Raw genomic sequence first — 26,625 nt, forward strand, 5'->3', positions numbered from 1 at the left:
ATAAAGGAGTTAGAAGACGCTACTAACCTCGAAGAGCTTATCGGGAAGTTAAGCAACTAAATAGCGAATACTTTCCTAACCGAAGCTAAGAAGGAATTCGCTAAATAAGAAGCAGCTCGAAAAAGGGATAAAGAAGCTTAGCGAGTTACCGCCGAAGAAGCTTAGCGAGTTGCTAACGAGAAAGCTCGATAGGAAGACAAGGCCCGATTCGCCGCCCGAGAAGCCTAACGCCTCGCAGCCGAAGAAACGTTAAAGCTTATCGAAGATAGGATAACCGCTAAGAGGTTCGACGATATAACTACTATAGTAGAGACTACATAGACTATCGCTGCTGCTGATAATACCGGATATACCGCTAACAACGTCCCCGAAACGACCGCAGCTGTTAATACAGCTAATCCTGACACGTTAACCGAGACCCCGACTAAGGTCGCAGCTATACCTACTTCTAGAACGACTGATAATAACAATAACCTCCGGAACCTAGAGGATTTCGACAACTATTGCAGGGATTTAAACTTGCTCTGACAAGCTGATTCTATTCCCTGTTTTCCTGTCGTCACCCTTTTCTTTTCTACTCCTTCCCTAATCTATTATAATAACAGCGGGACGCTGTTTTTTGGGAAGAGGGCGTATATTACTACGTGACGGCATCGTCACCGGTTAGCTTATCATTAATTCCCTCATAAGAATAAAACATCATCTTTACATCTCCGATAAACCCAGCTTCTTGTTACCAGGGACGAAGCCGTTTTATCTCTTGACACCTGCATATACTTTCATATGCCAACCGAAGATAGGCCAAATTGACGGCGAGAGGATTTCAATAGTGACTTAGGCCAAAGTAAAATGCGCATTACCAGATTTGTGAGAGGCTTTTTGCAATCAAATTATAAAGGGACCCCCAAGCCACCAATCCTTCACAGACCACGAACAGACAACAAGACCACCTGCGAGGAGCACAATCTATTGACTTTCTTTTGTTACTGCTGGGGAGTAGCGACATGAAGATGATATTCATCGATAGGCTTCGGACACCGGAGATGGATGCCTGCATAGAACTGTTGGTTGTGGAACTAGTCCCGATTGGGATGACACAACCTCACACTCGTCAACAGGATCATGATATTATACCCCATTACTATGTTAAGATCACTGTAGACTAAATATATGAGAGCAAAAAGGCCCAACTTGAACAAAATCAATGTACTAAACAAGGACAGAGCCTCTTGGAGGCTTGTTCACATTGCCATTCTCAGACTGAGTTCTAAGATTTGTAAATACAATATATCAAAGCAATAATTTCAAATCTTTTCATTTGAATCTACCAAAATTTTCTTTGACCTGGTTAAATATACTCTTCTGAACTTGTTCCTGACATTTCCATGAATTATTCAGAATATTTCCTAATGTTCCCTAGCTCGAACATGAAATATAATATGGTTCCAATCTTTGTATAAACTGCAGAAAGGCTCAAGAAAGACGCTCGAACTCGGGTCAAAATTCACAAAATTCTACAGCGTAAACATAATATTGATGTTATATGACCCTGGATGTTGAATCCATGTATGATATAGACAGACAGAAGAGTTGAGTCGTCGATGATGAAAGAATCGGCAAACACCTCCCAGAGGAGGAATACCTAATCAAGAAAATGAGACGAGTCGTCCGGCCATTTAGTTCGGCAGTAAAGACAACATTTCCTCTATGTAATCAGAACCTCTGAGGTGTAAGCCGAGAAGGAGGAGAAGAATTGTAATTTTCACCTCAGAATGGGCTAAATCGGCAGTCCCATCTTGGCTCTCATCGGCCCCGTGGGGATGAAAATCGGAAACCATGGCAAAAGCTCGAATTTCGTCATCTGAAGGGAGTTCTGCTTTGATTTCTGCCACCGAATTCGCAAGATATTCTTCAAACCTCATGAATAGTTGATTTCGAGTAGATGTTATTTTCGCCGTGTTGCCGAAGCAACCTGTAACCTTCTCTTGCAGCTGATATCCCAAATTTTGGGCGCCTTCTATGTTTCCCAGAGAAAGCAAAGTCAGAGAACGAAGAAACAAGTCAAAGAAGCCATCCAATCGAACACAAGTATCATGTATCCAAGAAAAGGATGTAGTGAGTAGATGTTTGAGTCTGTTGAAGTCGTCCTCCGTACCATCTGTCACAATCTGCTCAACATCAAATCGCTCAGATGGAGTACCCGAAGCGAACAGACCAAGGTGTTCTCTCTGGAGTAACAATATTTCTTCGAATCCAATTAGTTCAATCAAGTCTAACCAGCGATACCCTTCATGTAGCTCCGATAATGCTTCATGGATTCTTTCGCTTGTGAGATCAGGAATGAGATATCTTAGGTCGTCAACGCGAGAATTTAGCGTGGGAAGAATATCAGGCATCGTTGTTTCGGCCTCCGAGAGATAGTCACGAAACACACGAGCCAGATGTACTTTTTTCACTCGCTCAATGACGGGATAGGCAATGCGGAGGCGGTTAAGTGAATCATTGTTGATATCTTGTGTTCCTTGTTGACAGACGGGGGTGAAAGCCTTCGTCCAGTCAATAGATGGGATCGGTTCAAATAGGAGAAACTCGAGCTCTGAGGTAAGGCTGTGTGATGTTGTATGAAGCAACCCTCCCGTAATAAAGAAATCCATTATTGCCGGGGCTGTAATGATTGACTCGGACGTGGACAGACCCTTCAATTGACCAAAATATTCTTGATCATGCTCATGATTTAGTAAATCTTCTATTGGCGGATGGCGACCAGGGTCGAGATCGCTCAGGACATCGTAGTAAGTAGCTAATCTTGCAGTATGGGTTCGAAGCTGTCGTTCCCAGCACTCGAACCCCAAAGTGAGTGTTTCCAAGTTGTCCAAGCAGTGAAGAAACTCTTTTCTGATTTGTTCTACCAGTGGCCTATCTTGAAAGAGATCCCAGAAATTAGTTCCCTTCGGAAGCTTTGTCCTAGCTAGGATAGATACATAAACAAAAAGTGCGGTACGGATTCGTTCTTGGCGATCTTTGAGGTCATGAAGAAATTCCGAGGGTGGATATTCATTTGATTCCTTCGAGTTGTCAGTGGCAAGGCAGTCAAAATGTGCATCTGACTTGCCTTGGACAATCTAAGAGATTGATATTCCAGCGGGGTTGAGCTAGCGAGAATACATAGTGTCATGACTCTGATCACCTGTTCGGTTTGACTGGGGTCCAAAGACGATAAATCGTCATTGACTATTCTCTCCAAGTACTGGAAGACCTCGATTTCGGATTGGCGCATTGTAAGCCAAACATTCAACATTGCTGCCTCACTCACTTGGTGAGGCTGAAAATCAACAGGGGTATCAATGTCAATGTTTTTCATAGCTTGATATATCAAATGGCCGCATAAAGAGAACAGAATCCTCTTCATCTGAATTATATATCGTCAGAACTGAAAACACAAAAGAGAGGAAACATACAATCCAGCTTTCAATATTGAAGGATTCTCTAGGCATCTCAAAGAAGTATGCCTTGTGGTCAGTAAATTTTCGAAGCAGCTCCTCTGGGGCGTTTTCTAACTGCATCGCAGTTGGAGGCTTGATTTTGTCACCAATTTCCAAGCACTGTAACCAAATTATAGCACAATTTGGTGATATACCAAAAGAAGAGCGAGTCAAAAACATCGTGTCTCGTTGAAATAAAAGATATGAAACTACCATATGGCTCAACAAATCCCTCGTGGTTTGTTTTCTGATGACGAGGGTCTGATATAATGCTGGGACTAGGATTTGTTACTCCCATATGTCTTCAAATAATTCTTTGGGTTCTTACAAGGAAGAACGGAGTTTCCAATCACGAAATCACTGAAGTATGCCTTCGCACATGGTTGCTTCAAAATTCTTGCTTTATGAAGGATCTTCGTGCAATTCAAGCAAGGGGTTCTACCATCGCACTGAATCAATATTAGAAATAAGCCATTATCTATGATGGAAAAGCTGAACGAGTGTCATACCTTCTTTTTATTTCTTTTACACCTCCAACACGTCGCCCTTCTTGCTTCAATAAAACTTTTCTTCTCTTGTTGAGACATAGGTCGCCGTTTTTTTTTCTGCTTTGGAAATAGCTCAACTGGTCGCGAGGGACCGAATAATTTTGGGATGGTTGAACCTGAGAAATGAGGGACTTCAGCTTGAGAAAATTGTGTCGTAGAATATGCTATCGGCTTCGATGGAGTAATATCTGCCATATCATGTTGTGTCGATTTGGCATCTTGCTGGTTAAGATGACTGGCTACGAGGGCAATTTCGTCTGACATTTGAATATTTTCATCAATGTCCATAAATTCTGTATCACTTGGTAAAGGTGATAATAAGTGCGAGAAAAGAAATTCCGAAGAAAAACCTTCCTCTCCAAAAGATGTAACGTTTTCGTCCTGAGCCAACATGCTAATATTGTCAGAAGAGTCGACATATCCCTCGAAATTTCGAAGGCCTTCTTTTTGTTGTTAGAAAAAAGCTTAATGATCTTGGTTACTGATCTACTCACCCATTGGCTGAGCATCGGCACGAGAGAGTGTAGAGCCTTGTTGTTGATAAGCTGAAGAGCTACAATAACCACTATGCGTTTCTGAGTCAATAGCATAATTAATCTCTGCTTGATCTATGAGAAAAAATTGCTGGTCAAATAAATTCGCTGCTGGCTGTGGTGGCGAAGGCTCTGTGCTGTCTGGGTATGTTTGGTCGTCAGTGCCAGCTGCTAGTTGCCTTCCACCTGTGTGAGTGGGCGGACAATTCGTAGTTTGCCAAATTTCAGGCCAGGTTTCACCTATGTCAAGATATGAATATTCTTTTTAGTTTCAAAATCACTCACGACCCTCTATATTACGAAAGAACAGGTCCACATACCGGACAGATTATTCATATTTCCCATGTGAAATATCACAGATGGGTCTACATGAACATTAGACCCGTTAAAATCCTGTGAACTGAAGGACATGTCTCGTGGCTCTTGATCATTTAGGCTTTGAGCCGAAAGAAGGTTTGAAAAGTCAAGGGAAGTGAGACCAGGGCGGTCAAGATCCTCCTCTTCTCCAGCAAGGTTGGACATGGCTGAATGGGTAATTCAGAGATCAAGTATCTTTGAAAGAGAAACAAGGACGATCAAGCTACTCTAGGAGAATTGTCGGCTATTTATCATTGTGAACCTGAGTGTTGGCTGAATTTAACTGACCAGCGGTCAGAGAAAATGCTGGGGTAAAAACCGCTCTTTAGCAGCCAATAGAGCCCCGCTGGGAGATTTGACCAATCACATCACTGACCGGTGTACAATTTACGGGGTCGCATCTCCAGAACCCAATCAGCGTCTAGACCGGAACTACATGAATGATTGATTTCCTTCAACATCTGGCAAAACCACCATGTCATGTGTGATTAATATATCCCACTAGCATTCCGCACACCCCAACACCCATGGATTCTTAGATATCAGATTTTTCCATCACCTATACCACGTCAACTATTTCATTCAGGCTTGACTTGGTTGCTTGATTGGAAGCATCCACTACATACTCGTGTTTTTGGTAGCTCACTAGGCTCACCACCTTCTATACCACCACTAATCCGATCCATTCAATTATATTTAGTGTGCTAAGTAGTGAAGATATCTAGATTCCCAGCTTTGCCGACCGTTAAACCTTGATAATTAGATATCTGATACTTCGATCGAGTGCGCTTTTGGCGTTTCTTTTCATGGAACCTTCGTGAATCTCTTTTCCCCTGTGTAAAACTTTCTCAGTTAAATCACTATTATATAGTCGCTCTCGCTCGCTAAAAACTCTACAGCAAATACTAGATCAATTAATCGAAAGTTGCTAATTATCAATACACAGTAGAGTATTCCTTGATCTCTTAATTATATAGCTCTATAGAGTATAACAGTGCTAGATTTATTGCCAGGTCCACTCATTAGTACCTTGTGTCGGTATAAGTAGTTAAATATAGTACCTAATCTAATACAAAACCGTATCCCTAAATTTTGAAAAGATACCTGAGGCGAATTCCTTAATTTGTACGATACTATCTACTTATTTCCATATACTCTAATATTCACGGGTTACACCACACGATGCAGCACATACGTTTCTTTTATCAGGTTTCTTCAATATATCTTTTAGAGGCATTCTTGCCAACTACGTGGATAGTGAGTAGTGGGGAAAAGCAGACAGGACTAACGCCTTCTGGCTATTTTTAATTCCATCGTTCCAAAATTAGAGTGAAGGCGACGCATCGGGATGGGTATCCTCACCCATTCTCACTCTGTTTTTACCCGCTCTTACCCCATTCTCAATCGCCATCAGTCTCAAGAATTCTCACCCATATCACTTCAAATCAACCTAATATAGAACTTGACGCCGCTTCAAGTTCCAGGGCTCTTCGAAAATTGACTGCTTTCAGTATTTGGCTTAAGCACGGCTGAGCGGACGGGAAGCCCTGTTCTCCACACCCTGTGGTCGTATGTGCTTGATAGTAGGGAAGCGCGAAACTTATATTCAATGAAGGTATTACATATGCAGTTGGTGTAGAATGAAACATATACAATATACGGCTGACAGCCCCTATACCCCCCAAAAATTTGTGGCCTATTACAAAACCTTGTAAGCACCAAAGACCCAATCAGTCGTCAACCTACCTCTCCCGACCAACAGCACTTTCCCAACATTGATTGGCTTCTAAGCCCTATCTCACATTGTATATTCTCGGAACGATAATAGGATAGACAACATCAGGCCGACGAACAAAAGGTAGGCCACCAGCCATGACCGTGCTAATGTGATTCGCGTGATAGTAGCAGCAACCCATTGAGCAGGAACGCTGAGTCGGTAATACTTGAGACTGCTTTTTTCGATGAATGTGCTCACGCCTGATAGTGGCAAGCCACCTATTGTCTAGGGTTGATGCTCACAGACGCGTCCTCATCGCACGGACTGGCTACCGATTGCGAGGAACCCGCTTCATCTTCCAGCTGCTGAATCCTTCTGCTCGAGTAACTGGACTTTAACGACCACTTCCCATTTCAATGCTTGTTTCTTTCTCCGCGGTGCAGACCCTGGAGGTTGAAGAATGCATTCTATCCCTAGCTTAATGCAGCTGGTGCATGGCTGGGTCCATCTACAGCGCGTTTTCCTCGTTTACATTTCTGACAGCTACGGGATTTATAGCGCCCTCGGCAATAATCAGGACAGGTAGCTCCGATATGCTGGTCATCAAGAGATATGAGACTAGGTTAGGGGCTAAATTAGTGTTCGATGTTAGCTGCGGGACGCAGGAGGACATTGCCATCAGACTTGATTTACACTCCGAGATGATTAAAGAACCCAGGTAGCCATCTTTTGTAGTGCTATCCATCCATTTGACCCATGTCAAGTTTCTTATCAGCATACAAATTTCGAATCAGACTTTATAAATCAATAACCATGTCTCTGCCAAACAGTGATTTTGTCTCACACCTGTCCACTCAGTGTTCTTTACATCCAAGTATCGACTATCCGCCATGACTTTCACTCTGGATATTGCCAGAATTACAGGCAAGTTTGCCAAATTACTTGCAGCTCATATTCTGAAAAACTCTGATGTCGCTGTCCCTGGCCACTGTCGCACCCCGAGCAAGGTTCCAGAGACAATTGGCCTCTTCGCCTCATTTGACTCTCATCAAGGGCGACGCGTTTAACCAGGATGCCATCCGTGACTTCATCAACACCTGCGATGGGATCATATAGTGCTATCTTGGTGATAGAAAGCTGATGATTGACGGCCAAAAGGCCGTGATCGATGCCTGTGAGGAGCTTAATATGCCGCGATACGTTGCCTGTGATTGGGCATTGGACTATACCAAGCTTCAGCTTGGTGAGCTGCTCCCCAAAGATCCCATGATACATGTAAAGGCCGAACTAGAGACAAAGAAGGTTCAAATGTGCATATCCATATTGGTGGATTCACGGAGCCCATTTTCAGCCCATTCTTCAACATTTTTGACCCAAGCACCAACACCTTCCGTTATTGAGGCAACAGCGATGAAGTGATGGAGGGAACCACATGTGAGAATGCTGCAGAATTTACTGCCACGATCATTTTGAATCCCAAAGAGACAGTAATTGCTCGATGTGAGAGCTTTCTGTCGATTTTCTTGCTTGCCTGGCGGTGGACTTCGGAGCAGCTATCTACCGCACTTTTCGCTCTGAACACTTAGCATAATGAACAATTCACGATTGCATTTGATCTAAATATTGCATCTCCACTAGAGTCATTGAATCACCCCAGGAGTTAGCTGACACTATAAAAATCTCACTAGAATAAGAATAGGGAGTGCGACTGGTTTTACATTAAGCCGGTCCTCTTGATTATGACAGTTATTTGTCCTGACAAAAGGCGCTCATTTGCGGTAAGATTGGGTCTTTCTGCGCCTTACATTTCGATGATCTAATTATACAGAAATTACTCAGAAAAGGTCTCCCCACCATTCTCTAAATACCCCACCTCCTCTGCGGTTGAAACCCGACCTAAGACCTGGTTCCGGTGTGGGTATCGTCCAAACTGCTCAATAATAACCTTGTGTCTCTTCTCGAACTCCAATGTACTGCTCAAAAAGGCTTCAAGTGCATCTTGCTGGTTCGATAGAACAGTAAAACACCTATTCTCATCGGCATCGAGAGTCGCAGCATCTCTGCGAAGCAACCCTTCCATATCCTTTGCCGTATCTTCATGTGCCGCCATTGCTTTCTCATGCACAGCAAGGTTCTCGGAATGCATTAAGGGCAAGTGGAACCAGAAACGATATGACAATCGATACCGCACATCCGAAGATTGAGTTTGGATGCCAGCATCAATTGCGCGCAGAGCAACCTCTTCCGCGAGCGGATCAAAGCGCTCGAACGCCAGCCTCGACTCATCACCGCGGTAGCAGTTGCGCGGGAGCTGATCCAGAAGCAGAATGATACTGAGCCACGTGAGTGGGGAGGAAGTGTCAACTACATCGAGAATTTGCTTTGCAGATGCGCCAGAGTCCAGGATTGCCTCTAGAGCAGGCTGAAATTGTGCACTGGTTGGCCGTGAGCTTCGTGTCTGAAGAGGGATGTTTGCCGCCGTACTTACACACAAGCTTTATCGAAATCAGCATCACGGCGGAACCAGCGCATCATCGCACTTTGCCCTGGGAGAATCAAATGGTCTTCTCCGCCAAGATGATCAAACCAGAAGTGGCGCACCTCCTCAAGGAGGGCAGGGGTAAGGGCCTGCTTCAGATCCTGGAGGTTACTGGCCATAGTGGTCGCGGTGGAAAGAAATCTGCGAGAAAAGGTCGGCGTGTATGCTTTATGCTGTATACTGCAATGTCTACGTAATGCCGCCTGGGGATAATCTGAAGCCACCTGTCTAGTCCTCGGCAGCGAGACAAATGCCGACGCGAACTGGTGCGGTCGGTAGAGTTTGGTTGCGTTGAACTGTGTTCCGGGTCAGCAGTTTCCGGAGATATAATATGTTTTGTTAAGGGGAAGCACCTACCTTGCTCGAACGCGCTAGATGAGCCATACTTTGTACCGACTACTGCGGAGTTCTCGAGGTACAAAGCCGGAGTTCGGACCGTGAAAGCGGTGTTGTGCCCCGGGGGGAGAACCCTACATAACAGTGGGGCCTCTCGGCGATGATATCAACACCGAAAACTTAACAAGCTGACCAAGAATCGTCGACACTCGCTTCTTCGGCCCCCGAGTGCCTGTGCTGAATTACGCCCTACATATCGCGCCCGGTCTGCATTTTGGACCGAAGAAGGCCAAATAACATGATTGATGTTATTGAATCCACCAACCTGGTCTCAGTACACTAATCCACGTCGTAATCTCGCAGCAATCGATGCTCATCGGAGAGAAATCAAAATTAAAGATCGAGATCCACTACAGAACATTGGTCAAATGACTCAAGACTCGAACACCTAGTATACGCAGCCAGTTAGGTGCAAAGGGTATAACCCACCGGTGGTATTGAATAGTATTAAATACCTACAGGTCTTCCGTTGTGTAGGATACATCGGGTTGCGATAAATCCTCTCATGATCAGTCGCTTTCCCGAAGTCTCATCTCTTACGCAGACAAAGCAAGGCCACAACCAGTGGGTGAACCACCTTCACCAGTAAACTCTGTCATAGCCGCCCTTATGAATAGCATTCGGACAATGGAAAGACCATGCGAGGTTTCTGACTCGCGAAATCAATAGAATTGGAACCGCGATTGGCTAAAATGGGGAGCTTGTCGTCATTACTAATGGAGCTGCATATCATTTTTTATCAGACGAAACTATACGCCTTATCGAAGTAAACACAACATTCTTAACTTGAATCACCAACGGCAACGACATGGAGTGGCCAATCCCACAGGGAGTGACTGGCAATACATTTGATGTCCACAGATCATCAGTAGGTAAAGAAAATCACCCTGGCCTGGGAAGTTGCTCAGACGAGACTGTGAGATGATCTCCTCTGCCACGGTGGAGATCGAATGGCCAACGGGGACCCTGAAAAAGGTGCTTCTCTGTAAGCCGCCTCCTATTGAACCAACCGAAGCCGGATATTTAGAAGGTTGACCCACCATAAGAGGGTGAATTACAGTGCGCATGTAGAACCTGTGCTGAAAGAGTCACTCCATGACTGGACCGAGGACCGAAGTACCAGGCTCAAAGGAATCTTGCATCAACCATCCACTGGCTTCACATGGGGAGATGGGCCAGCAACGGGATAGAGGAGGCGGGCTGTGAGGACGGAAGGAAGGAAGGAGAAAGAAGGAAGAATCGAAGTGATAATTGTATATAATCTCGCCAGACCTGTCCAATTGCCCTATTTGGGAAGCCGCGCAGTTCTCATGCCCACGTGCCGTCCTATTTGGGACTTTATGGATGAGTATGCACCATCTTTCAAGTTGCAAAGAACGCCAGTACCCCAGTTAGTATCTGGGACAACTGAAACCTGTCTTCTGGTGCCTGTTCAGAAGTACTGATACCTTCAACTCTCGGTTCACATTTCGGTCGGATCAACCATGCGCTGTCAACCTCGATCTCAATCATCCTCAGTCACCTCATGATATCTCTTGAAACGGTTTTCGCAACAATACGGCCCTTGTATTTCGGGCTCCCTTACGACTGCCAAAGTGTCTTATTGTCTGAGTGTACAAGGTTATGTTTCAACAGAGTTGCACCGTAAAGAAAAATAAAATCTCCATTTACTCCCTTCCACTTTTCGCCCTTCAGTTCTAGCTCTGTCAATTCCCATACTATTGGCCCCAGAAAATGAATAGAAGAAGAGCAGTAATCCTGGGTCGTATTCATTAGATTGAATAGGCTATGGAGGTGATTGATCTACCACATGGGTGGTCCTTGCCTTACTTCATCTGCTCAACCTATTCTGGTATGAACAGTCTCATTGCGAGAGCATGTCGACGACAGAGCTAAACACCGATACAGATACATCAAGCTTTCTCTCGAGGTTCAACTGGCTGGGGAGGGTGAAATCTGGGTGACAATCATGCATCCCACGATCCCAGCCAACGATCCCACGCCAGCACCGCCGACAAGACCGCGCCAACCCCCCATTAGCGATCCCGATGCCCCCCGTGCCGCCACCGCGAAAGCCCCAATAGCTGCAAACGGCTCACTCCACTTGTCAACAGCGACCTGTCCAGAATTGTATCGCAGCCGCCAGCTGCGGTCTTGCCATTCGATCTCCTCGCGGCCCCACATCCGCGCGACGAGGCCAACTCCAGCGATACCAGTTCCGATGATCGCTCCAGTCCCTGTTGAGCGAAGAAGAACCGGTGCAGTCAGCGATCGGCGCCTGAGAAGGACCGCAGCACCGCTATTGAGCAAGCCGATGGCGCTTCCAAGCTGGAAGCCACGGCTGAGGACGTGGGTGGCGAGGATGGTTCGCGCTTGAGGCTGATCTTCAGCAAACTCGGCCGTCGGGAAAAGGTATGACATCGTGTTACGGGAACTCGGTATAAGTACAGGGTAGATGGATGACTAGCTATGCCTTGAGCTGGCGTAGAAGATAGCTAGACATTTACTTTTGCATCTGTGACCGTCGTGCGAGTCCGGACCATTTATGGAATGCTGCGGTGTGGGGAAATCCCGACGGTTCATCAAACCATCAACTTGCCTCGATAGGGGTAGGTATCATTAAGCACGGGGTAGCAGTGTCCAATAGGCACACGCTAGGGGTCTTGCTTATGGGCGTTGAGTGGGAATTCCAGACTTTACGATTGGCTCCGAGTCATCATTGGGTGACCGTCGGAGATCCGAGCGCGTCATGGACTCGGTACAAAACTAGCTGCTACAGTTAGAATGGTCACTGTTCCTGGGCATGAAAATGAGAGAAGAAAAATTATAATCAAATATAGTCATTCGAGTACTATCTTCAACATTGGCACAGAAGCGCACTGGCTTCTGATCTACGGAATGCCATTCCCCTTGGAATGGACCTTCACTTAAGCTTGGAAAATCCGCAATAATCCAATCAATCACTTTACTTGCACGAGAATTACTTGTCCAATTTCCAATTTCAAACTTATTCTCGTCCAACCAAATTACCTCTCTTTTTAGAATTATGAACTAGCTTTCAGCTTTCGAACTGTGAGAAAATATCCCTTTCAGCTTTCTCAAATTCTTGCAGGATAGTTGCCCTCCTTGCCTCAGATCTCACCGAGATGTCGCATGAAAACGGCCTCGCAGTCAAGACCAAGCCTTCTTTGTATCCGGTCTGTGGATTCACATCTGGTATGATTGGTAACCCAGTCTTCTCATCCACTCCGGCGCTGATATCAAATGCCCATACTATTTTCGCAATCGCAAGCCAGAGATTCCTCTCAGCAACATGCATTCCTCCACAAATACGTCGACCAGATCCGTAGCCATAGTGATCCCGCTTAGAGGAGTCAATGGAGGCTGCAAGCTCTGGTGCTAATGCTGTTTGCCCTTTGAAGTGATCCGGGTCGAAGACATCTGGGTTCGCAAAGTGTTCCGGGTCGTGGTGTAGACCCCACACGTTGATTACAACAGTTGAACCTTTCGGAATAAAGTATCCGTCAATCCAGTCATCTAGAAGCTTCTTTAGCAACCATTAATATATCAGCATAATAGTCAAGGAATAGTCTACCTTCATTGACAGCATGTGGGAAAGCAAGAGGAACAGCAGGTCGCCAACGCATTGCTTCTTTGACAATCGTCGCAATATACGGTAGACGATTATAGTCTTTCCAGACTGGTGATCGATCTTCCCCAATGACGGTATCCACCTCGGCTTGCGCTTTTTTCAAAACTTCGGGCCATTTGGTCAATGCGTGGATAAAGGAAAGAATAACTGACGCGGTGGTATCAGAGCCTCCTTCAACCAGAACACCACCAAGAAAGGCCATCTGATGCTCGTTCAAACCCAGTTTCTCGTTTTGATCCAGTACGCTATCCATCAAGCTGGGCTTATGGGAACCAAGTGATTTTCGGCGATTTTTAGCCTTTTGCAGGAGAGATCCATATAGAGAGTCCATATCCGACCCTACTCCCTTTGCGGTTGTTTCCCAGTTACCATACAAGCGTTCTGGTAGCCAGCGGAAAATGGGAAAGATGTCGACTGGTGGCGTCGCGCCGGGCTCCATGACTTGGACCCAGTTTTCCTGGAAAGCTTGTGAGGATTCATGTCAAGGGAATAAATGACAACAAGTAGAATTCACTAACCAAAAGATGGTATAAACGAAGCATGTGGGGTGTATCTATCTTCGCAGTACGAATACCGAAAACTATTCATGGTGAGACATAGGGAGGCAATGCCAGGGAGAGAACTTCCATACTAAGACTCATGATCACGCTATTGCTGAACCTCCTTGGATGCATCATATGTTGATCCGGTTGCAGACAAAGGTCGCGTATCATCTGCACGGCTTCTGCTTCCTGGATAGGAACATACTCTTTCTCAACGATTGATTCTGTGAAATACTGGTGGGCAATCTTTCTGAAAAGTCGCCACAGTGTACCATATTGCATGACCAGGATATGGTCACCCTTTGTGATTAGGTCGTGCGACACATAAGATGGCGGGCGATAGCTATATTTTGCGCCGCGCTTGTCTACCACTTCACGGACCAATTTCCGATCGGTGAGGACAATTGTCGTACTGTTTCCGATCTTGAATGAGTAGACTCCTCCATACTTTCGAGCCCATTCGGTGAACCTGTGACAGGATTCGGTAAGTTTGTGGTTAGTGGCGTATTTGTGAAAGGTCCTTAACCTACTTTAAAAATGCGCCCGTTTTGGGAAGCTGGTGAAGATTCCCTAGGATTGGTATAGTTGGGGGCCCTATATGGGACACAAACATCATTCAGCAAGAAATTAATAGGACGTAAAATGCGACCATGGAAAGCCCTCCATCTAATACACTGGCCCTTCCCCTTACAAGAAAAAGGTCAAATCTATTACTTACCAGGTGGTAGGCCTTTGCTTCTGTGTCCCAACGTTAGAGTGGCATATAATACGCCACAAATGACAGAAGCAAAAATGACTAACAGAACAGCCATAACAAATCGATATTGGGGCAGGGTTAATCTAAGTCACAACAGAGCTATTAAAAGTGGGAGGGATCACCTTAATTAAAGAAAATCACTTTGTCCTCGTTGCCGACGGCTCGTAATCTCTCTGCAGCTTCGCTGAAAGGATACTCAATCAGCATCCAGAAAATCGAAGCGACGGGAGCTGATTGCACCGACAGATCCATTGACGCGTTGTGTACTGCATTGTGTTAGGTGTGTGATGGCTGCATAATATGCTTGGTGGCTGCAAAGACTGGCGGGAATGTGCGTACAATCGACGGCTCTGATTCGCCTGGACGGGCTGTTAGGTAGACAGCTGCATACAGGCTTGTATCTGCCATGTCCAATTTTACTCCACATTTTTGGGGTCCTCTTAACCTGATGGGGTACGACGACCATCGGCAGGGCCTGAGGGGCCATAGCCTAACGCTTTTCAACCTTCGACTCCGTCAATCGTAATAAGTATCAAGAATCAAGATACTTGTTCAAGAGGACGTCGCACTGAGAGGAGTGTTCATAGGAGGCAAACCATGACCGAAACTGAGTATCAGAAGCCAAATCTCTCTCAGTGGAGTTTGGAGAGTCCAGACAGTTTCACATTCGTGGTGTGGTATCAAACCCCTATCTTTAATCTGCTGACAATTCTGCATCAATAACTAACACTGCTCAGCTCTTCTGCTGCCTCCACTAATTTGTGATCTTCAAATCAACCAGTCGGGAGACTTTATTGACGTTCCCGAGAAGCCTAATCAATATTAAGGATCCAGGGACTCAGAATGGCCCCCAAATTTCCAAGCCGTGTCCCGAAAAGGAAATCACTGCGATGCACAAGAAACAGATAAATCTGACGTTCCCCCATTCTATTCAGAAAAACAGGAAAGAAGAGACGCAGATCGCTATGACTGACGGTACTGTTCTTCTCACTGGGGCAAACGGCTCTCTTGCCATCCCCGCCATCCAGCATCTCCTCGCCAACTATCCCAAACACCAGGCTGTACTGACCGTCCGCAATCCCTCGGCCTCTGACCCCAACACCCAGAAACTGCACGCTATTCTCAAGGAATTCCAGGACCGGGTCTCGGTGCGTGCTCTCGATCTCTCTGATCTGTCCTCTGTGCGCACTTTTGCGACTACCCTTGCCGCCGACATCAACTCTGGCTCCCTTCCGCCACTCACCAGCATCATCTGCAATGCTTACTACTGGAATCTCTCCACGGCGCCCGAGTTCACCGGTGATGGCTTCGAGAAGACCTTTCAGGTCAATCATCTCGCACACGCCATCCTTGTTCAGCAACTCCTAGAGTCCTTTGGACCCGCCTCGAATTCCTCCGAGGTACCCTCTGCACGACGTGGTCGCATTGTGGTTTTTGGTAGCGACACCATCTTCCCCGGCCAGAGCAACCTTGAGAAGTACCCACCCCATCTCCCGGGCAATCTCAATGACTTGGCCAAACCGACCCCGGAGACGGATGGCGACCACATGGGCCACGGCTTCCTGCGATATGCTTTGTCGAAACTCGCCATCGTAACCTGGATGTATGCAATGAATGAGCATTTCCAAAAGGTTGGTATTTCCCTCTCTTTCCCCCTTTGCCTCTTCCATTTTCCCCGTCTCGTCCAGTTATTTCATTTATTCTGTCAACTCTTCATGCACAACTCTCGAAATCACAAATATTTAACCCATCTTTCCAGCCTGAAAATGCGCCACTGAGAGAAATCAAGGTCGTCGCCATTAACCCAGGTAACCTCAGCGACTCACGGGCGCTCCGCACCAACACTCCATGGATGTTACGAACTCTTTCGCGCTTCGTAATTCGGCCGTTCCGGCCTGTACTACGCCTCATGGACCCGACCATGCGAACTGCGGCTGCAGCTGGGGTGGATGTAGTGAAGCTGGCGGTAGATGAACAGTTCGATGGCGCCAGCGGCTATTTCACCTTGTTAGAGAAGAGTGAGGGGCCACCAGAAAGTAGAGACAGAGACAAGCAAGCGGCGTTGTGGGAGAAGACGACTGAATGGAGCTCAAAATAATTCGTCATTTTCTATTATTCTTTTTGTGGAGGGCAATTTAGAGAGGAATATCTAATACAATGTCCATAATTCCGATTACACTAGTTCCAAATACCTAAGAAACTCATTACAAGGGTCGTCTGAAATATTTGTATATCGTTTCCGACCTGCAATAGTCTTTCGAGCAAGAAATCCAGTGCTGGGGATGCTAGAGTGTTGTGGCCCCCTTGATTTACTCGTGCCTGAATCAAGGGGGTGAAGGTTTGCGGACCTCAGGCACACGAACGTCATCCATGGAGGGTGAGGTCTAAAGGCAGAATCATCGGAAAATGGAGTCAAACTATTTGTCAAATTATCTATGTAGGTGTTATAGTGCTCTAGTCGAGTGTCTCTAAGGGCTTAATGTTAAAAATATTGTTAAGACGGAGCAGGTCCATGCATGCTTCTCAGATCCGGGGTTCGTGGGGAAATACATATATATACTTGTACTACATCTTGTGGAAGTGGTCTACAATAAGAGGGACATTTATGTATCACATTTTTCTTCAGATGCCATGCAGATTTCATATCCGATCTTTCGGAAATACGTACGTACGGATATTGTAGAAAGAGCTGTAGATTAGACCTCTTATCAATAAATCATTCTAGCGATTTGCGATGTCTGCGAACAATGGATTTACATTACTTTCCCTACATAATGGCCATTTCGAGGTACCCGAGAATCCCAGTATGTTCACAAAGCTACTCGTATTCTAGACCACCCCAAACACTGAGGCCGATCACATGGTGTAAGGCATGGGTAAATGAAACGCAAGACACGAAAGACAGGAAATCGCCCAGAAAAGACATCATTCCAAATGAGAATATACCGTCAGACATATCGGAAAAGACAGGTTCAATCATGCATAGCGCTCGTAACTTCACAAATTTAGTAATATATGAACAAGAACGACCTCCAATTACTTCGCCCCCGTCTTAGTAGCCGAAAAAGACACAAGGGCATGATACGACTCTGTCAGCGGCCACAGATACATCGCGAAGAGCAGCGCACCAGCCACGAGGAGAAGATAATACATGATCGTCCAACCAAGATGCAGCTGTCCATTGCCCACGGCCGTTGCCGATCCCTCGGAGTCCTCCTTCCCTCGGGTGAGCGGCGAGCTGAGCGGCTCGTCTGCCTCCACGCGGCCCCAGACGCGGGGTAGCCCGCACCAGTTGCAGAAGCTATGGACGAAGATGACAGCCAACAGGGAGCCGGTGCGCAGGTAGACGAAGGTGGCGTACCAACCGAAGACGGTGGTATAGCCGAATTGGAAGAGGGAGCGCAGCAAGGCGGCCAGGACAGGCGTGTCCGGATGCGTGAGCCGGAACTCATAGAAGTGGTGCACATGGGCAATGCCGAAGTACAACGGGGCGACAAAAACGATCCGCACTGGGGATAGTTGGGCGAGCAGGTGCAGTGGCACAATGGCGGAGCGGAACATGACCTCCTCCGTGACAGGACCCTGATTGAGGGCAGTTAGTATATTCCGGATACCATATAATGTCCTGGGGACGTGTGAAAAGTAACGGAGGATTCTCGTGTGGTGTGACAGTGAGACGAATATGAATGTATGAGGGTACGAGGAAATAGCACTTACAGCAACATAGTTCCTCCAGCCAATCCACCCGCCCAGGCTCTCGGACCATTTACTGCGCCGGAACCAGGTGCGCCATTCGCCCTCGACCACACCGCGCTCATACAGCGGGCCAAGGAAGAGAATGGCTGTAAGAAGCCAGGCACGGAGGATGTCCGCAGGGTCCACAGGCCACCAGCCGAGCAGGTTGATGGCAGCGCCGACCGACGAATTGCCCTGGTCGACGATGATCCAGAGAACAATCAGCGAGCACACGATGCAGGAGCCAGTGACGGCACGGATGCGCGCTCGGATCACGGAGGGTGCATCGCGGCTCAAACTGGGCGAAGGCCGCGTGGCAGGCGAGAGATAAAACGGCACCACATAGAGCAACGTAAGGGCGATCTGAATAGGTTCATTAGTTTCTGAATGACTTGGGAAGGATGAGAGTTCAATTCTTTGAAAGTTTGAAGGGGGAGGGGGGCATGAGCTCTATCTGGGTCAAAGACCTACCGAGAAGAGGGCGACTGTGAACGTCGACAAAGCGGGCTCATCTGGGACGCGGTTAGTTGACAGGTCGGAAATTTTCCGGAAGAAGAGACTGGCGGGGGCAGCGCAAAGGGATACGCACTCTGTTGCTTGGTGTACAGGCTCTTGAGACGAGCCAGGATGTCGACGGGCGCCATGACTGACTGACGTCGAGGGGAGAGGGAGTGATCTTTGACGACGACGGTTTATCGAGCTATCTTATCGGGTGATCGTCGACTCTGAGGCGTCAAAGCGGCCAGGCTCTCTTTGTTGGGAACACGACGTGACAATACCAGCGATGCGGTAGGCGCAGTTGGGAACCAACTTGGGGCGAACACGAGTCGCGACGAGTAAGCATGGTAAATACCGTGTCACAATACCCGAACTCTCAACGGGTCCCACCAGCGTGCAATTGGTGCGCAGTACAAAGCAGGTACCAGCGAGGGACAGTACCGAGGGTGTGAGTATAGAGTCTCGGACACAGGGACACGGGCGATATCATGGTTCTTCCATGTCTTCAATAACCCCGGGTTCCACATCCGGGATCGGTATGAAGAGCAAGACAATCTACGATAGGGCCATTGCAATTCCACCCACGTCCATCCCCTGGCCGGGGTCCCGATCGCGATGTTATATTAGGTTTTCTTCCGAGAGTTGCACAACTCGCCGTACCCTTGGAGTGATCATACTAGTAGACGTGCCCAAAGGAAAAAGAAATCACTTCAAATGTCTGTGGCAGGCTGAGAGGTCCTGATTTTCACGATCGAACATGTGGACCGAGCGTCCACGAGTCGTACTGGACAGGCGATCCGCTTCCTGTTCCTGGCTCGGGAAATCTGAGTGTGAGGCATCAGATGCAGGCCACCCCTTGAACAGCCCATCCTCATTTTAAATTCTGAGTCAATGCGAGGGGATCGTGGGCAGAGAAATTCTCCGGGGCTCACGAGTGTCGCTTGCAGGTGGCATTGAGGAAATTATTGGGCCATTGGAAATCGGTCGATCGGGGCGATATTGTATATCTGAAGGGGGCCGCGAGGGTGGGCAATAGACCTTAGACAGGATCGTCCCTAGGGTTGGTCTGTTGCTCTCTCTCTCACTCTCTCTCATCTACACACTACCGATGAGGCTCGCTCATCGTCATTAATCCTCTTTTACCAGAAAAGCGGAATTGACCAACGAGAACCGACACCCTGAATCTCCGACCAATGAGACGGGCGCGGGCGTCCAGACACGCTAATTATGTAGCCGGGGACGAGAGCCAACGCATTGACTCCACCAGGGCTGGGGCCCGGGAGGGGAATCCAAGTACAGAGTACGGAGTACCCATGACATACTGCCATATTCCCCATGTCGAAATCTCAGGATAGAGTTCTTCGACTGAGTAGAAATCTCAGTAGAATCCCCATGGCGGGAGGTAATGCACAGTAGGAACTATATAATTGACCGTCAATCTCCAGTCGCGACTCGGGATGGAATGCAGGTCCTTTGCGATGAGGTCGAAGACACATCTGTTGACCAGGCATGGGATTGATTTGCTTTTTCACTGACTTTTCGGGTGTGGTCTCTACCTATCATCGTCATGGGTAAAAAAAGAAGGGCCCATCGTGGTGCAGCTGCAGGATTGGGGCTGCGCGAACCAAACAATCAGCGCCCTCGCGTGGGCTCCACTGCCCCGTTGGTTGTCGGTCGCCGCCCAAACGGCGCGGTGACTGTTCCCCCTCCCCAGTGCCGCCGGACCCAGAAGGGCCTGCCGGTGCCCCTGCGGTCTGGTCGCATCTGGTCGCATCTGCGCTTTCACCGCCGCTCAGCAACAAAATTCCCGGGGCCCCCTTGGATCGCCCAATGTCTCACGTTGTTCTCCCCTGTTTCTCTGTTGCTCTGTTGTTGCCAGTCCTTCGGCGTTCCTCGTCCCTCTTTTGAAACTGCTTTAATGTCGTGACGCTCTTTTTTAATGTCCCTTTGAAACGATCGAAACGATCTCATCCGCTCTTTTTTGGAATTCCGGTATTCCTGTCGCTCTTTTGAACCTGAACGCCATTTAAACGCCATTGCTACGAAGAATTTGACCCTATAGAAATTGACGAATATCAGATCTTCCGAGCCACATTCCTTACATCGAACCAATTCAGCAAAACCAAAACATCTTCCCCTTGTTCGGTTCTGGCCATTAGGTCATTGATTATTGATTATTGTTTGGTGCTTGTTTATTTGTTCCACGTTGTGTTGGAGAGAGTCAGAGAGATTGCTTGTCTACATTCTTATTGTCGCTTGCGCCGCGGTGGTTGGGAAGCGTTGTTTCCCCTCGCCCCTCGTTCGGTTCAACTCGGTCGATTGTTTCTTGTTGTGTTGTGTTGTGTTGTCTTTCGTTTCTATACTGTCACTCTCTTCGCCCGCTGGATCATGCCCTAATTTCTCTAGCCGGCCCAACTATCACTATGCCTCGATCTGTCCAGTCCGTCTCGCCCCCACCACGGCGGCGACGGGCCTTGCAAGAACGCAGTTCGGCGCATACAAACGAACGATCGCCCACTCGATCCCTGCGGATGGTGCGGGATAAGGAAGATGTGGAGATGAATATAGCTGACATGGCTGACCTGCCCAACATGGCGGATATCTATACCGCCACACCCTTCCCGACCAAACCAGAACAGATCTTACTGCCCATTCCTGGTAAAGGCCAGCGCAAGTATATCTCAGATACCGGTTTTAGCTACACAGAGGCTTCGGGCTCCGCGACATCCACCTGGTCGTCTCCGGTGTTCAGCCAAGGCACCGCCAGCAGCCCGCGAGACCACTCGGTGGGCGACACCTGGGATGTATCGTCCACCGTCGACACCGTCAATTCGCCGCCGCAGATGTGGGATGATCCCACCTCCAGCAAGTCGTCTCTGCCTGAGCTGCCGTCGGCCTCGTTGGCCAAGCCGGTCGATTACGGGTCCGATGACTCGGATGCCGACTTCTCGGACGACGAGCTGATTGTGTTGCCCACTGCCACTCCCACGATCAAGGCCGTGGTCTCAGAACCGCCCACGTCACCAAAGTCCATCGCAGACGAGGATTCTGTGCTGGGCTACTCAAGCCCGAATGTTGAGCGCATCGGAGCGCCTTCCAGCCCGAACTTCGTGACGCTGGATAATTCAAGCGTCAACTTTCTTCCTCCTCGGATCTCCCAATCTGACTCTGAACCGCGCTCCAATTCACTGTCCTCGTGGAATTCGCGAGGAACTGCGGTGAGGCATGCGGGAGCTGCGCCCTGGATTTATACAGTCGGCTCTTCTGAACAATTGGGCTCCGTCTCGCCCTCCTTGCACTCCAGCCCGCCGTTGCGATCAGTGGCATCGTTCTGCTCAATCACCAGACATGCCTCGGGTAGCGACAGCCGATCTCGCTCTGCGACCTCTTCGTCGCGTAGTCTACGTTCTGTCTCGGACATCCAGGCGGCCATAGATAGTGGAGTCAACGTGCAATTCCCGCGCATTCGGGCTCCATCCTCTTCCAGTTCGCGGGCCGATACCTCTGTTTCCACTGAAAGGGATTTCACTCCTGGTCCGGTATCCGGTCGTTGGAACCCTCATCTGTCCCGTGTTTCCTCTGTATGGTCTGCCGAGGAACTGTCTGGCCTCGCTGCTACGGCTGAAGGTACACCGGCCCCAGAGATGACCGAACCAACCGCCCCAGCTGCTGCTGCTCTCAACCAAAAGACAAGCAGATCCACCGTCTGGCTGGTGAACGATCCTGATGAGGAGGAGCGGCTCGACAGCCTCACCAACCTGCCTAACCGCAATGGCTTTCCCAGCAGTCTCTCATCTGGCTCCAAACGCAGCAACAGTATGCGCAGCATCAAGCGCCCGGGTACGGGCTCCAGCACCATGCTTCATATCCTCCCAACTTGGGCTAAGATCTACTATCGCGCGGATGCCATTGGCCTCAACCCAACTCTGACGATGATCGACGCCAGCCGGCCTTCTTCTGCCCGCCCAGGTACCGGCAACTCTAGTGTCTTTAGTCTGATGCCAACGCCGCTTAATATTCCGCGACCCCGATCTTCAGATCGTCCTCGCTCGCCGCCAGAACTGCCTTGCTCTCTGGAGCGCCCTGAACGTGTGCGCTTCGTCCAGCGCCGAATTGAGAGCGACCCCCTGGACCCGCGTGCCCACTGGGTTCCCGACCCGGAGCTTGAGAATGGTGAGATTATTGGCACGCCACGCCACCGACTGCGACACAGCTGGTCGCCTCATCTGTATACCGATCGACGGGGCATTCCTCGCTCAACCAGTGCCTGGATTGCACCATCGTTGGATTCTACGAACGAGCCTGTCTTCGGTAGACGGAACATCCAGGTCTACTCTTTCTGCATCGGCTTTGTTCTCCCATTGGGTATGTCTATAAAACATCTGCAAGGAGTTCTTTGTTTCGTTTGCTCCGTGCGCTAACGTCCTGGTTTTAGCGTGGATTATTGCCTCGTTCCTCCCGCTCCCACCTCAACCCAAGAAGCTCTCAGAGATGATGGAAGTTGGTGACGATGTGGAGCTGGCCCTTGAATCCCAATTATTGGGTCTTCAACAGCGGCGACATGATAACGCGCGGTGGTGGAGGAATTTGAACCGTTGGATGATCTCCCTCGGGGTGGTGATCATAGTTATTATCGTGAGTTGGCCTACTTATTCTCAGCGTCATCCAGCTTCTAATAAGTTCTCATAGATTGTTTTATCTGTCATCGGTACCACGACTGGTTTCTAATATCGCCATTACTGGCTTTGCATTGCATCGCGCTACACTATACGATATACTTTCTCCATTCATTCGATCTCATACGCTTCCACGACTTGGACAATTTCATTCAACACTTTTTCACACAACATCTTCTCGGTTCTCGGGGCCGTTTGCTCTGACCTAATCTGATCGAATTTCGGGACATGTCAACAATTCGCCAACCATTTATCTCTTTTACATCCACGGTTTTGATCTGTTTTTCTCGTGAGCCTAAACAGCTTCTACGACAAAACCACATATCTGCATCTCCTTTGACTTGTTATTATTCTCACCTCGCATGCTCGAGATACTTTCTTCTATACTCGATGCGGTATTTGTTCATTTTTTTTTTCGCTTCGCTGGACATTTTCAGGATATGACCCCCACGACACATGATTTAACGCACATATTATTCCCCTTCTTGCCTTCTATCTTTGATTCGATACATTTTTCTTCCTCTTCAATATTTACCTTCACTTCGCTTTTTCTCTTCTTGATATTTCGTCTTTTGTTTCACCCTCATTTTCTAATCAGAAGTTCGTACTGACGCTGACGACGGGATTTTTTTTTTCTTTTCTTTTCTTTCTTTTTTTTTTTTTTACCTTTCTTCATTTTCACAATTTTCTCTGACGGCATAGGACGCCTGTATAATGGATATTGTTCGATGCCCCTGTCTTACTTTTGTGACTTTTGATGTTCCACATACTTGATCCTTCTCATGTACTTCTCACTACTATTTTTCAATATTTCTTTGTCAAATGCCATTCTATATGATTTGTTACATGAACCGGGCTTCTTTCCACACCCCATAAGAACGAACATAAATCTTTATCCGGTATTCTTCCCAAGTATCAAAAAGACCCCTACAATCCGCTCTAGTCCATCATGGTCTATCCGTGCCTTATCTCGACCTAGGTAAGGTGTGTCCAAAAACCAGGGTAACAATGCGCTTTAGAGCCAAAAGAACTACAGCAGGCTACGGGAAACCAGCTTCTTTCCTGTTTGAATCCTTGTTTAAAAATGACTAAGCTTTTCTCTCGTAATTGAAAAACCGAGATAATGACCATATTGATTAAAATAACAGAGGAAAAGAAGTTCCGTCCGTCAATCCGCTCCTCTAATTCATATGCGGAGGATCAAGAAGCATGCAGACACAGTCTAACATTCTGGATAAAAATAACAACCCAACCGTGACCCAGCCACTCTTCCTGGCAGAGTCTTCTATACAATTCACAACATGCTGCAGTACACAGAATCGTCACAACACCTATAGCTTGCGTCCGATCTTCTGCTCAACAGCGATCTTCAGCTCTTCCCCGGTGGGCATGGTAACCACACTGCCACGACGGCGCCTGGATTCGATCTCCATCTTGATTTCCTGCACGGCCTCGTCAAAATCACGCTCGGGGTCGTTCGGAAAACCCAGTGTCGGGGGCCGCACGGTCTCCTGACTGGCGGTGCGCAGGACGTGTGGGCGGTTGCGGCGCTTCAATTGGCCGACCAGGTACGCCTTGGCGGGGCTGGCGAAGAAGAGGAGGGAGACGGCGGTGCTAATGATGCCATAGAAATACACACGCGACCAGACCTTCATGGAGTCGCCGAAGCTGAGGAGGATGAAAGGTAGGACGGCGAAGCCGAGCGTGAACTGGGTGGCGAACCAGCTAGCAATGTCGTAGTACCGTTTGTTGGGCGTGGGCTTGGTGCCGTCGGGAGTAAGGAAGAAGGGGCGGACGTAGCGACGGAAGTCTGGGAAACATGTTAGTTAAGAAAGAGATAGTTGGTATTGATAAGGGAGGGGACTGTACTCTTGGCGCCGGTCTGGATGAAAGATCCCAGCACGAAGGTCATGTAGTAACCCGGGTAGAAGCCGTGCCAGAGTGCACTCGTCGCAAAAGTCGCCATACTAGCGCGGAAACCGGGCTTCTTGCCCTTAGGAGTGACACGTAGGTAGACATAGTTTCGTAGCCAGTGGTTGGTATTTTTGTTCCAGCTGCCGAGATAGGCGTGCGAGTTCTGGGCCATCTCGAGACTCCACGGATCGACGTTCTCCAAGCGGTTCCAGAAGACTTTGCCAGATTTGGCATTGAAGCCGTTGTAGCCCATACCAGAGAGAATACAGGCGCCTTCGGTCAAGGACCACACGCCGTAGTATTTCAGACGAGCGGTGAAGCCGAGCATGTAGACGGTGAAGGCACGACGCGGGAAAGAAAACTCCATGAAGGCATCTGATAAAACAAAATCCGTGGTGAAGTACGATCCCAGTTGGAGAAATCCAAAGATCCAGACCAGGCCAACAATGGCCTTCTTCACAGCAGGTGTGCCACTGCGCGGAATCTTGCGCTTCTTGCGGGTTGGAGGCACCTTGGATGGATCGGTACCGGGTGGGATATCAAACAAGGTGGTGTCGAGCCAGCGGCGGTAGTCGACATACTCAAAAGATGGGCCAGCAAAGAGCGATGGGAAGAATAGTACGTATCCTGCGTAGTCGATGGCGCTCGGGAATTCAGTGATTGCAGAGTACTTCTGGGAATCAGATAACTGGTCCTGGGGAAGACGTCCATCATGAACGTTCCAGCAGAAGGAGCAAAGCTTCATGACCATGACCATTTGAGCCCCAGTAATATCCACCACTTGTGCGTCGTCAAGGATTTGGCGGTAGATGTGGCTGATCGACATGTGGCCCATCAGGAAGACAAAGCCAATCCAGGGCATTAACGAGCCGTCCACATAATACGCAATTGCATAGGTGCCAACTGCGCCGTAGAGCAGCGTGCGAAGGCCATCCCAGAGATCAAACAGCCCGACAAGGTAGAAGAGCGAGGCACCGATAATGAACGCATTTTTTTTCCAGGGCTGGGCGTCGGGGATTCGTTTCAGCAGGGCGGCGAGTGGGTAGGAGAGTAAAAAGGAGGCAATCAGCTTGACTAACAGGAAGAGTTAGAGAAGCTGAAGCTGCGGCTCTTATGAGCGTTAGCAAAGGTATACATACGCTCATCAACCGATGCGCCTGTGAGCTTTGCAGGGTAGTCGAACACTGCGGGGAGGTCAGTCCGAGCTCTGTGAGCTCCACAAGGGGGACACGAAGACACGAACAGATATCTATATAGGGCAACATTGTGTCGACCCGGA

At 48.2% G+C, this 26,625-nt stretch overlaps 10 protein-coding genes across 10 annotated transcripts; 3 read left to right on the top strand and 7 right to left on the bottom strand.

Annotated features, from left to right (window-relative positions):
* Nucleotides 1-1,676: 1,676 nt before the first annotated feature.
* N7462_010278 (uncharacterized protein) lies at nucleotides 1,677-2,654 on the bottom strand (the record flags this gene model as incomplete). Its single annotated transcript, XM_057081992.1, has 1 exon — nucleotides 1,677-2,654. The coding sequence occupies one exon, from the start codon at nucleotides 2,652-2,654 to the stop codon at nucleotides 1,677-1,679; it is 978 nt and encodes a 325-aa protein (XP_056929032.1).
* A 1,862-nt stretch (nucleotides 2,655-4,516) lies between these two features.
* Nucleotides 4,517-5,085, bottom strand: N7462_010279 (uncharacterized protein; the record flags this gene model as incomplete). Its single annotated transcript, XM_057081993.1, has 2 exons — nucleotides 4,517-4,638; nucleotides 4,884-5,085. The coding sequence occupies 2 exons, from the start codon at nucleotides 5,083-5,085 to the stop codon at nucleotides 4,517-4,519; spliced, it is 324 nt and encodes a 107-aa protein (XP_056929033.1).
* Nucleotides 5,086-7,527: 2,442 nt separating this feature from the next.
* Nucleotides 7,528-7,704, top strand: N7462_010280 (uncharacterized protein; the record flags this gene model as incomplete). The annotated part of the gene is made up of 1 exon (XM_057081994.1): nucleotides 7,528-7,704. The coding sequence occupies one exon, from the start codon at nucleotides 7,528-7,530 to the stop codon at nucleotides 7,702-7,704; it is 177 nt and encodes a 58-aa protein (XP_056929034.1).
* A 764-nt stretch (nucleotides 7,705-8,468) lies between these two features.
* Nucleotides 8,469-9,295, bottom strand: N7462_010281 (DUF924 family protein; the record flags this gene model as incomplete). Its single annotated transcript, XM_057081995.1, has 2 exons — nucleotides 8,469-9,072; nucleotides 9,126-9,295. The coding sequence occupies 2 exons, from the start codon at nucleotides 9,293-9,295 to the stop codon at nucleotides 8,469-8,471; spliced, it is 774 nt and encodes a 257-aa protein (XP_056929035.1).
* A 2,209-nt stretch (nucleotides 9,296-11,504) lies between these two features.
* On the bottom strand, nucleotides 11,505-11,993 carry N7462_010282 (uncharacterized protein; the record flags this gene model as incomplete). Its single annotated transcript, XM_057081996.1, has 1 exon — nucleotides 11,505-11,993. One exon carries the CDS (start codon nucleotides 11,991-11,993, stop codon nucleotides 11,505-11,507), a length of 489 nt encoding a protein of 162 aa, XP_056929036.1.
* A 637-nt stretch (nucleotides 11,994-12,630) lies between these two features.
* N7462_010283 (cytochrome P450) lies at nucleotides 12,631-14,578 on the bottom strand (the record flags this gene model as incomplete). The annotated part of the gene is made up of 7 exons (XM_057081997.1): nucleotides 12,631-13,109; nucleotides 13,168-13,681; nucleotides 13,743-13,804; nucleotides 13,856-14,235; nucleotides 14,297-14,360; nucleotides 14,485-14,504; nucleotides 14,568-14,578. 7 exons carry the CDS (start codon nucleotides 14,576-14,578, stop codon nucleotides 12,631-12,633), a joined length of 1,530 nt encoding a protein of 509 aa, XP_056929037.1.
* A 910-nt stretch (nucleotides 14,579-15,488) lies between these two features.
* Nucleotides 15,489-16,621, top strand: N7462_010284 (short-chain dehydrogenase; the record flags this gene model as incomplete). The annotated part of the gene is made up of 2 exons (XM_057081998.1): nucleotides 15,489-16,154; nucleotides 16,283-16,621. 2 exons carry the CDS (start codon nucleotides 15,489-15,491, stop codon nucleotides 16,619-16,621), a joined length of 1,005 nt encoding a protein of 334 aa, XP_056929038.1.
* Nucleotides 16,622-17,559: 938 nt separating this feature from the next.
* On the bottom strand, nucleotides 17,560-18,902 carry N7462_010285 (CAAX prenyl protease RCE1; the record flags this gene model as incomplete). Its single annotated transcript, XM_057081999.1, has 4 exons — nucleotides 17,560-18,105; nucleotides 18,241-18,621; nucleotides 18,730-18,770; nucleotides 18,848-18,902. The coding sequence occupies 4 exons, from the start codon at nucleotides 18,900-18,902 to the stop codon at nucleotides 17,560-17,562; spliced, it is 1,023 nt and encodes a 340-aa protein (XP_056929039.1).
* A 2,277-nt stretch (nucleotides 18,903-21,179) lies between these two features.
* N7462_010286 (putative serine-rich protein) lies at nucleotides 21,180-23,484 on the top strand (the record flags this gene model as incomplete). The annotated part of the gene is made up of 3 exons (XM_057082000.1): nucleotides 21,180-23,121; nucleotides 23,192-23,391; nucleotides 23,446-23,484. The coding sequence occupies 3 exons, from the start codon at nucleotides 21,180-21,182 to the stop codon at nucleotides 23,482-23,484; spliced, it is 2,181 nt and encodes a 726-aa protein (XP_056929040.1).
* Nucleotides 23,485-24,763: 1,279 nt separating this feature from the next.
* On the bottom strand, nucleotides 24,764-26,611 carry N7462_010287 (lysophospholipid acyltransferase; the record flags this gene model as incomplete). Its single annotated transcript, XM_057082001.1, has 4 exons — nucleotides 24,764-25,242; nucleotides 25,302-26,420; nucleotides 26,486-26,530; nucleotides 26,590-26,611. 4 exons carry the CDS (start codon nucleotides 26,609-26,611, stop codon nucleotides 24,764-24,766), a joined length of 1,665 nt encoding a protein of 554 aa, XP_056929041.1.
* Between the last annotated feature and the right edge of the window lie 14 nt (nucleotides 26,612-26,625).

This window comes from Penicillium macrosclerotiorum (genome assembly GCF_028827735.1).
Source record: "Penicillium macrosclerotiorum strain IBT 26536 chromosome Unknown utg000010l_segment0_segment0, whole genome shotgun sequence".
Taxonomy (NCBI): Eukaryota; Fungi; Ascomycota; class Eurotiomycetes; order Eurotiales; family Aspergillaceae; genus Penicillium; species Penicillium macrosclerotiorum.